Source organism: Lactuca sativa, chromosome 5 (assembly GCF_002870075.4).
Source record: "Lactuca sativa cultivar Salinas chromosome 5, Lsat_Salinas_v11, whole genome shotgun sequence".
In the NCBI taxonomy this organism is placed as follows: Eukaryota; Viridiplantae; Streptophyta; class Magnoliopsida; order Asterales; family Asteraceae; genus Lactuca; species Lactuca sativa.
This window is the reverse complement of record NC_056627.2, coordinates 209,600,544-209,613,141: the sequence shown is the minus strand read 5'-3', so window position 1 is coordinate 209,613,141 and position 12,598 is coordinate 209,600,544. Positions and strand designations below refer to the sequence as shown.

The following is a 12,598-nucleotide window of genomic DNA, read 5'->3' as shown; positions in this document are numbered from 1 at the left end:
ATTTTTACAATATAAATTATTTTTATAATATGAAATTAAAATAACAAATAACCTTATGTTATTATATATTTTTTTTCCTTATAATATAAATCATTCTCGTCAATTGATAGTGGTTTGGTTGAGTTGTCAAAGTAAAGTCATCATCCACAGTTTATTTTATTTTTTACGTTTGAGCTTTATAACTTTTATGAGTAAAATAATAACAAAACTAAAAATTGACATCAAATGCTATAAATATAATTGTAACTTGGATAAATATTATATATTCAAACATCATTAATTAATATAAATTGATTAAATTTAATGTAAATGATCAAAAACATGAATAACTTCTACTCGAAAAAAAAACATCATAAATGGCCCCTGTGGTTTCCTAAAATCTGAAGTTTAGTCCCCGTGGTTTAAAAACCTCATAGATGGTCCCTGTGTTTTCAAAACTTTTGATGTTTAGTCCTTTTTGCTAACTCCGTTAAGTTTTATCCGTTAACTGAAGGGCATTTTCGTCATTTCACTACCACAGGAACTATTTATGATGTTTTCTTTTATTTTATAATAATAATAATAATAATAATAATAATAATAATAATAATAATAATAATAATAATATGCAAAGGGGTTATACCCTCTCTCTCTTCCTTTCGTTCTTATATCACCAGCCACCACCGCCATCGTGTTTCTCACTCTTTGCTGCTGATCGGAGCTAGCCAAACATCCTCACATGTGCTGTTGTTACTGCTTGCGTCGCTCCATCGGACCAGCTCCCATCACAACCCATATTTTCTTCTCTATTCTTGTACCTAGTTGTCGTTCGGTTTTATGGAGGGTTTCCCTCCAAATCTTGATCCCGATGTTTCTACGTCATTGGAAGGACAATTGGATAAAGCAAAATTAGGCTCAAAATCGGTTACTGTTTTCACCTCGAATCTTCCTTCTGGTTCTTATCAAGCTAATAAAGTGTCTATATGTGTTAATAAATTCAATCTAGATGAAAAATTGGCTAAACCTAGGGTTACCGGTTTGGAAAATAGCGATCTTCTGAAGAAATTGAGCTCCAATCCTCCGATTCAGTTACATTACAGGTATGCCCTCCCTCCCTCTTCACTATTTTTTATTCCATCAAAGCCACTCCTCCTCTTTTCCTTTTCGTGTTTTCTGCAAATTTAATGGGTATGACCTCCTCCCCTATCTACAACCAGGCTCCTTACCCCTTCTTATCATCTCGATGGTTGTCTGATCATCTAAGGAATAATTTAAAAACCCATCTCGATCGGTACCTGATGTTCTTGGTTAATTTTTTGATTCCTCTTCCATCCAAAATGAAGTTTTGTCTTAAAGTTTTGGTTTTGTTTGACTGTGTTTGATTCTTGGTTTGTCTGTTTACAGGCATTAAAATCGATAGCTCCTCCTATAAATTTGATTCTAGTCTTTGTTTAACTGTTTTTCATTATCGGTTTGCTTCTTTAATTCTCGGCTCTGTTGGATTCTTGGGTTGTTTGACTATTGGCTTTGTTTGACTGTGATTGAAATCAATTGATTCTTAGTTTGTTTGATTAATCATGCATATGGTTAAGGATTGTAAAGAACTCTTATCTCCTCTTATCTTGTCTCAAACAGCCGGAACTTTGTCAAATCAAACAGTTGGAGACGAATTGGGTTCAAGATCGTCGGTGCTAAAAGGTTGCTTTGGTTGGAGATGACAGGAGGGAAAAGGGGGATCGTGTGTGATGTTTCTGGAATAGAGGGAGGAGACATGTGTGGTGTTTTTGGGATGGAGAAATCAATGGTCAGTAATGGAATGGTACTCATCGGAAGTACCTATGTCGCTTTTCTGGAACAGGGCACCTGAGAGAGAGAGAGAGAGAGAGAGAGAGAGTTTATATATTTAATACTTATATTTAGTTTTTTCTTTTAAAAAAAATAACTGAAAATATCATAAAGGGTCCCTATGGTGGTGAAATGACGAAAATACCCTTCAGTTAACGGACAAACTTAACAGAGTTAACAAAAAGGACCAAACATCAAAAGTTTTGAAAACAAAGGGACCATCTATGAGGTTTTTAAAACCACAGGGACTAAACTTCAGATTTTGGGAAACCACAGGGACCATTTATGATGTTTTTTCATTCTACTCGATCAATCAACATATCGTTTTTTAGATTTAGAAAGAATTTTTTTATATTATGATCGTTTTGTTTACACAATCTACAAAAACTAATTTTTTTCTTTTGTAATGTGCATTCCATTTTGTAGCCATGTCAAGCAAGGACGACATTTTCCCTTCTGTTCTAACTCTAAATTTGGAAGCATTCCTCAAATAGATGTCTCAAGACAATATGCTTCATGAGGGACCGGGGGAAACTCAATGCCCAAATAGTAGAATACTCAAAAATTGAGTAGGATTGTTAAATATATTAACTTGTGGTATTTAAAGAGAGGCACAAACATTCAATACATGAGAACATGAATATTTATATATATCCCACTTACCTACGTGCAAGTTTTTTCTCCAAATCAACTACTTGCACATTTTTTTTCTTTTCGTGTAACCACCTCAAATATTCCTTTTATTCGGTTCAAAGATTTAAGAGTGTACTAGCTTTTGACATTGATGTTGCTTGTTTTACAACAATATGGGGATTAAACACATCTCCATTAGCTTGAGCAACAGCTCCCAAAGAACGCCTCATGTCAAAATAGTAAACCAATCTATAAAATATAAGTTGGACACATGGAGTGCTTGGTAAAAAACGAGCAACTTTAAGTACACTATTAAAAATATCTAACATATTTGTGGTGGGCAACCTATAACGCTTTCCACTGCCATATGCAAGTGTCCATTTATAGAGCTAATACCACTAGAGCCATTATTGTGCTTGTTCACTTAGTTTTCCATTTTCTTCAATGATGGAGTTAAAATTACAAACACGATTCTGACTTCAAGCATTGTAAGCTAAACTTTCAGATGTCAGTTGCGAAACTTGTGGTGAAAGTTGTTAACAAAATGTCGCAAACAATACCTACAAAATCCGTTGAAATGTGAGTTAAATTAAAAATACCATAAAAGTGTTTTAAAAAATAAAATAAAAATACATGTGAAATCCATGTTACTCCAACCATGGAGATCGTTGCTCATTAACTACCATTAGGATTTCACTATGACGATAAGATATTAAACAAATATCGTTATATTCTTTCACCACATGTTTTTGACATGATTCAGAAACCTATACCAACTATTATATGATTCATTCTCAACAATAGAAAACGCAAGAGAAAAAATTTGATTGTTACAATCAACTCCCATTGCAATCATCATCTTGTAGTTGTATTGTCCATGTATATTTGTTTCATCAAAGCTAATAACAGGCCGACCATGCTCATATCCATGTATAGAAGAAAAAAGACAAAAATACACGTCTGAACTCCACTTTATCCACATTACTCTCCTCTTGTTCCACATTACTCATTATAGCAGTGTACCATTCAACTATAGTCCCCCGATTGAAAAATTAAAGTGCAGTAAGAAATTTCGATAAAGCAATATAAGATTCTTCCCGATTTTCAAATATATGTTCAATCGCCTTCTACTTTCCAACCCAAACCTTCCTATATGAAAGAGTATATCCTAAATTGTCAATTATTTTATATCTCAATGTAGGAATACTAATAGAGGTTTATTCCCATACAAGGTGTTCGGTTTCTTGAGAAATCAAAGTTTCATCTAGATGTGGATGGTTTTGGGTAATCCTATACTAGAAACAAGTATATGGACCAATGTACCTTGTTTTCTCAAAATACTCGTTACGTTGATGTTTACATGCATGTAATTGCCACTTTACTTATATCTTACCTTCCAAATTGTTGGACATGTTTCAACCACTTCATATTTTCGATGCTTCTTGATCATATAAAGCTTGATAGCTTTAATAATTTCATCCTTATTAATTAAAGAGTTTTGTCCCAACTCTTGAGTTAAAACATTTTTACTTTCAGAGCGTGACACGACCCAATTATAAGCACTAGCCAAATCCACTCCGTATAGACTAGGAAAACTGGAAGGTACCTCAATGTCACCTCCATCTACGGGTGCATCTCCTCCATTTCGATCTTGTCTTCATCACTAATTTCATCTCCTTCATTATTCTTGTCAAATCCGTTGCTGATTCCAATGTTCACAACCGTAATTTGGGAAATTTTATTAAAGTCCTCATTTTGAATTATTTTTGGCATGAAAAAAGTATGATTCGTAGGAGGTAACAAATTGGAGTTCCTTTCTTGCTCTATCCAAACCGATTCTTAAATTCTACAGCCAAACAAAAACAATGAAACAACTATATAAGTAAAAGTTGAAAATTAATGTATAATATGACTTTTAATACATCAGTGTTATATTTTAGTGATTTTTATTGTAATTGACTTCAACCTCTAAATATAGATCAGTGTTGCTTAGTTCTTGATGGAGATTAAGCACATCAAATATGATATCAACACCATTATTATCCTTCATTGAGAGTGGAATATATTTCAATACATTTGAAACAACCAATGGGTATCTGCATATTACTTTGATATATTGTAATGACCGGAAAATCGTAACTTCTTCAGAAAGAAATAAAAAGAATTTTGAATATGTAATGTAGGAAACAAGGAACCAAAAAGTACAATGTTATTTTATGAAATTCAACTCAAATTCACGATGCATGCACTTAACGAGAAGGCACGTCAATCTTTCTAGTAGTAAGATATGTTTCAAGAAGGTAGGACACAAAGCTGATTCTTGGTGTGACATGTAGACGTAATGTGTCCACACTATGACGTGACATGTAGGTGCGTGTCATAGAACCTATAAATAGTTTAAGGTGTTCTTTCGTTATACATTTTCCCAATGAGAACCTTAAGCACCTACATATCAAATAGTAATCTACAAGTATACATATTGACAACGACATGCAAGAAAGCAATCACAAAATGAGATAAGGTATTCCCTTAACCTATTACTATAAAACACGACTACACTAAAGTCGTTAGAACCAGAGTCAACTAGTAGGGTCTATAACATGGTGTTATTATGTTCTCGAAGGATAAGTTGGATGAATGAATTCTCCGGTGAAATTTTTAATTCGGTTAACAAGGGTTATAAAACCTAAGTTATAGAATGGTCAAAAGTTAGTGACTAAGCTAACGGTTTACAGAGTTAATTCATTTAGCAGTTGTATTATTAGACTTCATATGGTTACCAGGATCAGTTAAGGGTTAAGCAACATGCATACTAATAATATTGAAGTTATGCTACTGAATAAACGCGCGCACGTGTCTATATGTATGTATGTGTGTGTGTGTATATATATATATATATATATATAAGTTAATTAAGTGAAAATAAATAAAAAAATTTCGGTTCTCATTGAGAAGATATTGTACTGCAAGAATAAGTACAAGAGGTATACTTAAGCTTTATAAGTATTGTGATATTTAAGGAAAGCTATCGGAAAATGACTATAAGTATATAATAAAAAAGTAATAGAAGGATTGAATGTGAGGAAATGACTTAAATTGCCTGTCATGTAATGAAATTCTATTAGGTACTCCATAGGTGAGTGCTAAAAGTATTTTTTTTTTTTTTTGAAACGGCAAGCTGGCATTAAAATGGAAACTAGCCAGAGGCTAGAGGGTACAAAAATGGATAGAAAAGAAAATAAATAAAAGAAACAAAACAAAACAGAGAAAATAGATTTTGACTACAGTCTAGAGTAGCATTCTAGAATAGGGTCACAACACCATTCAACCCATCCGAGAGGATCCCCTTTCGCTTCCTCGCGTTAGTCCAGAATAGAGACAAGGATTGTACCTCATAAGCCAGCACCGAATGCGATTTTACACCTGAGGAGTGTGCCTTCAAGTTCCGATAGTTCCAGATTACCCATAAGAACACTAGCATAACTGCTTCATTGATGTCTGACAGCCTTTGGTGGCCCATCAGCAATTTCTTACAGTTAAGGAGGTCTCCAATCGATTGAAAATTGGAGTCCAGCAACCGCCACCAACTAGATACCCTCTGCCATACTTCTTTTACTATCCCACATTCAACAAAAAGATGGATCTCGGTTTCTAGACCTTCATCACAAATATTGCATGCGGTGGATGTTGAGATGCCGAATTTTGCTAGATTAGCCAATATTGGAAGCCTACCATGAATGATTCTCCAAGCGAGTTCCACATCCACTTCGAATCAGAAAGGGGTAGGATTTCCATATCAATACATTTTCTCAAGGATGCTACATAGTACACCCCTGAAGGCTCCAAATCCCAGCTCCACTTAACTGCTCCAGGAACATCAGCGATGTTTACTGAATGAAAATGGTCTACAAAGGGGACATTGTCCTTTTCTAGGATTTTAGGAATACTAGCGATCACGCCCCAACATCCGCTTTTCCGCCTAGCCACTGTGGGTCTAGTAAATCCGCCATCTGCCCTGTAGAGGGACTTTATTACCTCAGTCCATGCACTGTTAGGATTTACCCTATATCGCCACCACCACTTCCCCAACATGGCAATATTTTGGGCTTTCAGGCTGCCAATACCCAGACCGCCACTCTCTATAGATGCAAGAGCTTTATCCCACGCTATCCACGAAATTTTCATTCTTTCCAAATCACCACCCCAGAAAAATCTCATTATGATTCTCTCAAGAATAATTAAGCTATATATATATATATATATATATATATATATATATATATATATATATATATATATATATATATATATATATATTCAATCCTTCTATTACTTTTTTTATTATATACTTATAGTCATTTGTCGGTAGCTTTCCTTAAAGATCATAATACTTACAAAGCTTAAGTATACCTTTTGTACTCTCTTGTATAATATCTTCTCAATGAGAACCGCGTTAATATTATGTCACATGTCAAAGAGATATATTAGGCAACACTTCAAAATTCAAATTTACTTTTTCTAATTACATGTTATGTTTGAAGTTATAACTTTAAAAACTTGGTAAATCTCTTAATTAGTGATTTATTTAAAATAATTGACAAATAATTTTTGAATTTTTACTATGAAAATTTAATTTATTTTGTAATCATAGTTCCTACGGGATGTAAACTAGTATATATATATATATATATATAGGTTCAACATAGAACCAAAATTAAAAATTATTCATAGAACCATATAACAACCTTCTTAAGCAGTAGATCAAGTTAAGACCAAAAGGTTATGACGGTGAAATAACAATTTTATTTCAAAAAGGAAACAATAGTTTATTAATTATATTCCAAAATTTTACTACATTTATTTGAACATTGACGATTAATATTCATAAACGAAGATTGATGATTAATATTTAAAGATAAACATTGGAAAATATATGAAAATTTATAGTAAATTAATATTCATGTTCATAAATAAACATTTATACAAAATCACAAAAATTGGTCATGTTCATAGATTGCTTATGTTTATATATCTTTAGTAATGAACATGTACGAGAGTTGTGATCATACACAAACTAATTAAATGTATACATGTTCTGTAATGAACATGTATGAATCTAACCATCAGGTATTAATATAAATGTTCATATGTCAACATACATATATGTTCAGTCATGAACATTTATTTAAAAACCTAAAAATTGTTTTTGTTTTAAGATTTATTCAAAATAAAATCAATCTATTACAATGATGTCATATTACTTTCAATATAAACAAATGGACAAACATGTCACACCCCCAAACGTAGGATGGCAGAAATGTCCTGTGGGGGGTGACTTCATGTATAGTATCATAACAACTACTATTATAGTGACCAAAGTAAACACAACCATCATAAATATAATCGAAAAAGTTACATGGTTTCATGAATTACATGTTTCCAAATCAATTACAGTTTAATGAGAAAATGAATTGCCTGACGCCTTAGCGTCCCATCCTCAAAAGCTTGATAGTTACCTGTTTTAATGATTACCTGAGAATAGAAGTAATTTTAAAAGGGTGTCAACAATTAAGTTGGTGAGTTCATAAGCTTTTGTATGTAGAGTTGAAATCTTTTTTTTGTAAATGTAGTGTTTGTACCAAAAAAATCCAATATTTTCCTTATTAAATGAATTGTAGTATTAAAACCCAAGACCAAATGTACAAGTATTATTCCATACTTATCATAATATATGCAGTTTTAAAGTAAATAAAACTTTTTGAATGTAGAAATTCCTCATAAACTATATGTGTCGTTATTTCCTTATGTAAGTTATTATAACCGTGCTAATGACATAGATGGCCTGTTACGAAGTTCTTCATGCATCGGAAATGTTATGAAATTTGTCACCCCAAACCTGCCGGTCTAGCTGTTGCATGCAGCTTAGGTGTGGGATTGTCAGTCCCAATATAGATCTATACACAAGTATCATGCTCTCCCTACAAGAGACTCTGGTTATAATTACAAGACTTTAACCCTTACCCTAGTGGGTACAATGAAGTAGTGCCTTACAACTTGATTTAATGAGTTTACATGTAGTGTGAATGAAAACCCTTTTTGTAGTGGAAATGAAACCTTCCTTAGTATGTTCGTAGTGTTACTGAACCATAAACTATACCTATTATAGTTTATCATATATGTTTGTAGTGATGTAAAACCCTTATGTGAATGATTATTTCTTTTTCATGGAAGTAAAATAGCATGAAATATAATCAACATGTATTTTTATATTGCTACACACTTTGCTCAACATGTTAGAAAGTGTTAATGAGCTTGTAAACAATTTTTCTAGTTTTAACTTTTCTATCAGCGTTAATAGAAAAATTGTAGAAAAATCATTATGAGTCAAAAACTGAATTCGTAAACTCTGAGTATTTAGAAAATGAGTCTACTTGTTCATAATTTTTATTATGATTTTTAGAGGTCTAGAACCAGTGTGAATATGTTCATCTTCACAGACTGGTCCGAAATCATTTCTGAAATGATAGGCAGTTTTGTAAAAATCGCCATAAATTTTATAAAAATCGTATGAATGCTTGTGAGTAGTCCTTTGAAATTCCTAAACCTGAAATATTTTAATATTGAATAGTTTTGTAAAGTATTAAGTTTAAGATGGTCAAAACAGTCCGTGAACAGACCATAACTTTTATGTTCAAAGATGATGTTTGAGTTTAGATTATGTTTTGCTATTGTAACTTGTATTCCCCTCCCACCCCCCCCCCCCCTTAAAACAAGAAAACATGAAAATGTAGGGGGTATGAACTCACCTTTTGTGATTTCTTGTGGAGGAAGGGTGGAGATGAGGAGCTTCAAGTCAAGAACACTTGAAAGATGTTTGAAGATTTGAGGATCCTACGAACAAATATGTAGATATTTTTATGTAAATAATTTATGCTTTTCAGGAAGATGTGAAGATTGTGTAGGTTTTGAAAGACAATACTTACCAAAAATGGAGGAAAAACTCAAGAACAGCCCTTGTAAAAATCGTTAATGAGAATGAGAGAGAGAGAGAGAGAGAGAGAGAGAGAGAGAAATTTGCTTTTGGTGAAAGGAAAGTGAAATCTTGGAGAAGAAGAATGAAGATTTCTTGGATGGATTTGTTTAAAATAATATGATGGAGTGTTGGGAGAAGTATTAAAAGGACAATGATTTGACTAGGTAGAGTGTGAATAGTGGCATAAATTAGACATAAAAGTGGCTTGTGTCATAATTTTATGGAAAAATCAACAAGTACCTTTATTTCCTTTATATATTATCTTGAACAAAAGAATAATTTATATTTAATAAATCTCCAAGATGTGGATAAAATTGAGTTTAGAGGGTCTAAGATGTGAAAATTATTAGTTAGGTGAAAATTTGTAACGCCCGGGTTTCGAGGCTATGCATTTTAGACTATGTAATAGTCTAGATCAACTATTGTAAATCTTTTTGAAGTAATAAAAATGAAATATTTGAATTCTATGTGAATTATGTGTATTTGTGTGCTTATTACTTAATTATAAAGATATAATTAATAAATGATAAGAATAAGCGTCAAAATTAAAGTGTGAAATAAGTCCTATATCTTTACTCAAAGTTGTAGTGGTCGAAACAAGGGTTCCCTACATATAAAGAACGCCGAAATCCGAGTTATAACGAAGAAGTTATGGCTCACCGAAGATTTACGGCAAAACCGGCACGCCACCGGGAGACGTAAATAATGAATTTACGATGGAGGAATTTTTAGCCTTAGTGATCTAAACCAAAGTTGTAGTATATGTTAAACCTAGAACATCCTTAAAAAGAACGCCCAAATCTGACTTCGTATGAGGAAGTTATGATTTTTCTAAGATTCGGCTTAGCAGTGCACGACCCGAAACTCGAATTTTAGTTCGAGCGGTTTTTGGCTTACGCGACCTAAATGAGAGTTGAAGATATCATTAATAGAAACTCAACGGTAAAAATACAGACGAAAACGGAGTCCGTATGAAGCAGTTACGAATTCTTCGTGGTCATTTAGTAGTATAATTTCCTCCTACTGTTAAATTTAAGATAGGTCGAGAAATAGCCAACAGAGTCTAAATGAAAGTTGTAGATCTTGTTTTTACCTACACGTGGATATAAAGAACGTCGAAAACGGAGCTTGTATGCAAAAGTTATTATTTTTCTAAGTTTGAAGGCTGATACGCGATAGGGGTGACGTGGCACCACCAGAATTGGACACGTGGCACCACCAGAAGGCTGCCACATGCCCCAACTCGGCGAGTAGCTCCCCCTACTCGGTGATTCCATCAGTTAGAACCCCTATAAATAGAGGTGTCAGGTTCCCTCACTTCCTCACACCTTCAAACCCTTCTTTCTCTCTCTAGTTTCTCTCTCTAGCCTCCCTTGAGCCCCCTAATGTCTAGGTAAACCCCCTAGCACCTGAAGGAAGCCCAGAGGCTCCCAAAGCCCCAAGAAAAGAGCCTTTCGGCTCAGAAACGCTGCTCCAGCGAAGCCCGGTTTTGAGAAAAACCCGTTGTAAGTGAGCTACGCCTAACCTATCTTTAGTATAGCTTATGTTTTAATATAGTAACATTATTAGGACCTTAAAATAATTATTTGGGCTATTATTATGAGTTATATAGAGTGTTGTTTAACACTTATATAATAATAATAATAATAATAATAATAATAATAATAATAATAATAATAATAATAATAATAATAATAATAATAATAATAATAATAATAATAATAATAGCTAGACTATTAATTAGTCACGGTTGACGTTAGACTAAACCATAGTGGTATTGATACTAAGTTTTATCGAAGGAAAATTGTTGTGAGAGTATCGAAGCGCTGTCCGAGTGCAGAATCACCACCTTTTCAGGTGATCGCATAGTTACTTTCAGCTTACACATAGATATGAAATATTTATATAAATTACGTGTTGTGTGTGCATATTATCTGTATACTTGCTATCTATGTTGAATGACCGATTTTATACACGTTTTAAATGATTTAAACTATACATGTATTTTATATCTACAAAATGTGTTGGGTAGAACATGGGTAGATGTAATAGTTGTTGTGTGATAAAATAAAATAATGAAAGGCCTCGTTATAGATGTTATTGATGATCCAGTCATCTAGCGGAGTATAGATGACGACCACTGACTATTCTAGACAATCCAGTGGAACACTAGCAGGCTCGCAACCTATAGGTGTTTATTTGAACTGTGTGCTCACCAGGTGTACTCCATCCCCCACATGGTTGCCTTAAGGACATTTATTGCTGAGGAATCCCCTTAGCAGTAGTGTCTATCCCGATGATAGTCCTTAGACTAGGTCCCTTGTGTTAGATGTCTTAGGGACGTAAAGTGAGGATAACAGGAACGGGTAATCGGGTTTGTTTGGTTTGATAAAGTGAATAAACTTATTTATTGTGGGTTGAAAACCCTATGTGCTCACAGGTAGTGGCGCACGAGCATAGATGTGATGTCTAGGGATGAGAGATTAATGGATTTTAGGCCTGTAAATACAGAATAATGTAGTAAGGCCTATGTTGTATTGTTTATGCTTATGATATGTATCGAACATGACATCCCGAGTCTTTTTAATGAAATACATTTCTACGTAAATGCTTTTGATAAATCTTTATCATATTTTGTTTTGGGACAAATTCTGCATACTTTTATTTAAATTGTTACTCTGATTTTTAAACAAAGCATAAACCAAATCGGTTTTTTCTGGCCGTGAAAATGTGGATGTCACAAAATCTCACGTCAAAAACATACTCAAAATGCGAAAGTGGTCAAAAACCGGAGTTGAGAAGCAAGTGAGAGGCTGCTGATGTGAAAGTGGGTTCGCAGAGAGGGCTACTACTTCGAAGCGAAGGCTCTCGGTGCGAGAGTGAGTTTAGGTGCGAGAGGGTGGAAGCTGCGAACCTAGCCGAGGATATGAAGGGGTCCAACATGCGAAAGTGTTTGGCGCGAGGGGAGGCTTTGTTGCAAAAGTCGGAATGAAATTCGAAAGTCCCCGGTCCGAGAGGCTAAAGTGCGAATCTTCCCGGTTAGAAGCGAAAGTCCAATTAGAAGCGAAAGTGAGGTTTCGCATCGATAGGGAAGGGTTTAGTCTGAGA

At 33.9% G+C, this 12,598-nt stretch overlaps 1 protein-coding gene and 1 long non-coding RNA gene across 3 annotated transcripts; one reads left to right on the top strand and one right to left on the bottom strand.

Moving 5' to 3' along the window:
- Nucleotides 1-668: 668 nt before the first annotated feature.
- On the top strand, nucleotides 669-2,535 carry LOC111906159 (uncharacterized). Of its 2 annotated transcripts, XM_042902272.1 has the most exons (3): nucleotides 669-1,079; nucleotides 1,615-1,783; nucleotides 2,251-2,535. In XM_042902272.1, exons 1-3 carry the CDS (start codon nucleotides 817-819, stop codon nucleotides 2,287-2,289), a joined length of 471 nt encoding a protein of 156 aa, XP_042758206.1. In that variant the 5' UTR covers nucleotides 669-816; the 3' UTR covers nucleotides 2,290-2,535. The 2 variants fall into 2 exon arrangements, with proteins under 2 accessions (XP_042758206.1, XP_042758205.1); XM_042902271.2 differs by having other exon boundaries at nucleotides 1,615-2,535.
- Nucleotides 2,536-7,836: 5,301 nt separating this feature from the next.
- Nucleotides 7,837-9,617, bottom strand: LOC128126264 (uncharacterized). The gene is made up of 3 exons (XR_008224048.1): nucleotides 9,441-9,617; nucleotides 9,264-9,348; nucleotides 7,837-7,989 (listed from the first exon to the last, which is right to left on the bottom strand). It is a non-coding gene; the product is annotated as an uncharacterized LOC128126264 (long non-coding RNA).
- Between the last annotated feature and the right edge of the window lie 2,981 nt (nucleotides 9,618-12,598).

Bases quoted from the DNA above. Each gene is read 5' to 3' on its own strand.
- LOC111906159 (XM_042902271.2), top strand. From the start codon at position 817: ATGGAGGGTTTCCCTCCAAATCTTGATCCCGATGTTTCTACGTCATTG. The intron at 1,080-1,614 runs GTATGCCCTCCC...TGTCTCAAACAG, and splicing joins CCGATTCAGTTACATTACAG to CCGGAACTTTGTCAAATCAA.